Raw genomic sequence first — 2,697 nt, forward strand, 5'->3', positions numbered from 1 at the left:
ATTTAAAGTATCTTTTCATTTTTTAAATTATTTCAAATATCAGTATTCAATGTTTTATGTTTAATATATCAAAACATTATTTCTGCATTTGTAACTGCAGGTTAAATGCATTCATGTCCTGCATTAAACAGTGTGTAAACACATCTAAATGCCGCTTCAGATGCAGCTTATGTCTGGATTGCAAAGATGAATTTCGTTGATACTGATTTCATTTGCTTGGTAACAGCCCAAAATGTCTTATTCTTATTCACTGATTAAATTAAAGAATTTGACTCAAAAGATAATGCACACTTATAGAAAAATGGCTTTATAAAGGTACAGTCTGTGTGCATTGAATTTATTTAATACACGAGTTTCACAATTTGAGTTGAATTAATGAAATAAATTAACTTTTCCACGACATTCTAATTTATTGAGATGTACCTGTATACAGTATATATGTGCATGTTTATGTGGTTTATGAGGACACAAATTTGTATAATAACATGGGTATGACATAGGTATTACAATGAGAAGGTGATTTATACATTTTCAGTGTCCCCGTAATTCAAAAGGCTTATAAATAATTCAGAATGAGTTTTTTTGAAAATCTAAAAATGCAGAAAGTCTCCTGTAAGGGGTAGGTTTAGGGGTAGGGTTGGTGTAGGGCAATAGAAAATACGGTTTGTACAGTATAAAAACCATTACGCCTATGGAGAGTCCCCATAAACCATAAAAACAAACCTGTGTGTGTGTGTAATTAAATTTATTGTTATATTAATCAAATAATTTCAAGTTGCTTCCAAAATACACTTCTTTTAACTAAAAACCCCACTAAAGCCAAGTTAAAGCAACCTTAGATAAGTAAAGCACAGTCTGATGAGTAACTGCACTGAGTGAATATATAAGATAATGTGTGTCATACCTTTTCCATCCCAATCTGATATGCTTTCAAAGCTTCTTGAACAGCTGTCTGGTTCTCTAGATTTGCAAGAGCAACAACTGCATTGTCCAGACAGGGCACCTTACCACTGTTGATTGTGTCAACATAAATCTCAACCAGATGTCCGAGCACTGACAACACACACAAACACATAAACAGATTTAACTTTCAATTAGAAAAGCTTATGGGTCTGAACACTGAATTTTCTTAATATTAAACTGGTAAAACACTCACATTTGCCAGTAACTCTGTGTCCTCCTTTCACTGTTTTCACGACACTATTGTGAAAGATGTGGTCACAGAAACGACCCGTGACCTCCAGAAAATCGGGTACAAGGTCCCGTTCCTGCAAGCTTTCTAAACGTGTCATGTTTTCAGGTGAGGCTGGAGAAGGGAACACGAAACACTTCCTGGGGGATGGGAAATAGTTTCGGATGCATTGACGAGGCAGGTTGTAGTCGCTGACTTTCTTGCTCACACCTTTTAGGAGAAAATAGCAAATTTTTACCAAAATGCACTAAGAAATATTTTCTTTTGTCAGTATTCAGTCACTGTTTATATACATATACTTCAAATTCTAGCACTGTTTATGTCTCTCTGAAATACCTTTCTTGAGCTGGAGGGCAAATTCAAGGTACTCGTCCTCAGTCACTCTCTTTCCTTCAATTACCAATTCCAAGGTGAAATCTCTCACGACCCAGGTGAATGATGGGAAAAACTGCACAAACTTAGAATCCTCTTCTTCCTCCTCATCTGCTACTTCTGTTGATCTGATTTTAATATTCTCAGCGAGCTCAGCAACATAGCTGCAGCACATTAAGAAATAACAGCATCTTGTAAAGTGTACATTTGTATATGTGAAAGAGGAAGTGGGTTGTGTGGCAGGTTAAAGGATACTGCAGCTTTTTCAATGCAGTGTTATCGATGGTGCCGCGGCTGTTGTACACCAATGTGCTGCTGAGCAGAACAGCCAGACAGAAGATCCAGCCGTCATTCTTAGAGTCTCCCTGAAACACAGAGTGTCTTCAGATCAATTCATCCACAACATATATCAACAAGACTATTAAGTCTACAGCTTTAATCTTGTCCTCACTTTGGCCACGTCACCAAGTCCCTCTGTGTCCAGCAGCACCAGAGTGTGTCCTTCTTTACAGGGGTGCGGGACACACCACATCCAGATGCCTTTGGTCTTCGACTCAATAGTATTGCCGAGAGCAAAGCCTGAGACAACCATGTTTTTATTATTATAATTAGCATGTAGCTAATATGTACACATTCGGCTGGTATGTCTAGACGGCAGTAGTGGACGAAGTACACAAATCAAGTACTTGAGTAAAAGTACAGATACGTATAATAAAATATTACTCCAGTAAAAGTACTCCTTTTTCAATTTTACTCGAATGAAAGTACAAAAGTACTCGATTTTTTATGTACTTAAGTAAAAAAGTACTGATAGATTTATTTTGCAATTTTATATAGGCTACTTAAATATAATCCTACTGCTCAAAATACCTGGGATTTTCCCAAAATAACCACTATATGGAGTCAAGATATATTTTTGTTGTTGATATGGACTACGTTGACGAGAGTGATGTAGTGATGTTCACTATGAAGCTTACACTGCGATGTATCTGAGAGAAAACAGATTTGACCGTCTGATTTTCACTAGTAAGAAAAAAGTGTTTTAAAGCTTGTTGTTTTGCAGAACATCACAGTTATATATGACATGAGAATAAGGCCTGAAGTTAGGAAGAACATTTTAAGGAAAATATAAT

The 2,697-nt window shown here is 36.3% G+C and overlaps 1 protein-coding gene across 1 annotated transcript; it reads right to left on the minus strand.

The window, feature by feature from the left end:
* Positions 1–818: 818 nt before the first annotated feature.
* On the minus strand, positions 819–2,156 carry LOC107588903 (guanylate-binding protein 1-like). Its single transcript, XM_016277156.1, has 5 exons — positions 2,016–2,156; positions 1,820–1,929; positions 1,529–1,728; positions 1,157–1,402; positions 819–1,053 (listed from the first exon to the last, which is right to left on the minus strand). Exons 1-5 carry the CDS (start codon positions 2,154–2,156, stop codon positions 899–901), a joined length of 852 nt encoding a protein of 283 aa, XP_016132642.1. The 3' UTR covers positions 819–898.
* Between the last annotated feature and the right edge of the window lie 541 nt (positions 2,157–2,697).

This window comes from Sinocyclocheilus grahami, unplaced genomic scaffold (genome assembly GCF_001515645.1).
Source record: "Sinocyclocheilus grahami isolate Dianchi unplaced genomic scaffold, SAMN03320097.WGS_v1.1 scaffold109.1, whole genome shotgun sequence".
NCBI classification, from domain to species: Eukaryota; Metazoa; Chordata; class Actinopteri; order Cypriniformes; family Cyprinidae; genus Sinocyclocheilus; species Sinocyclocheilus grahami.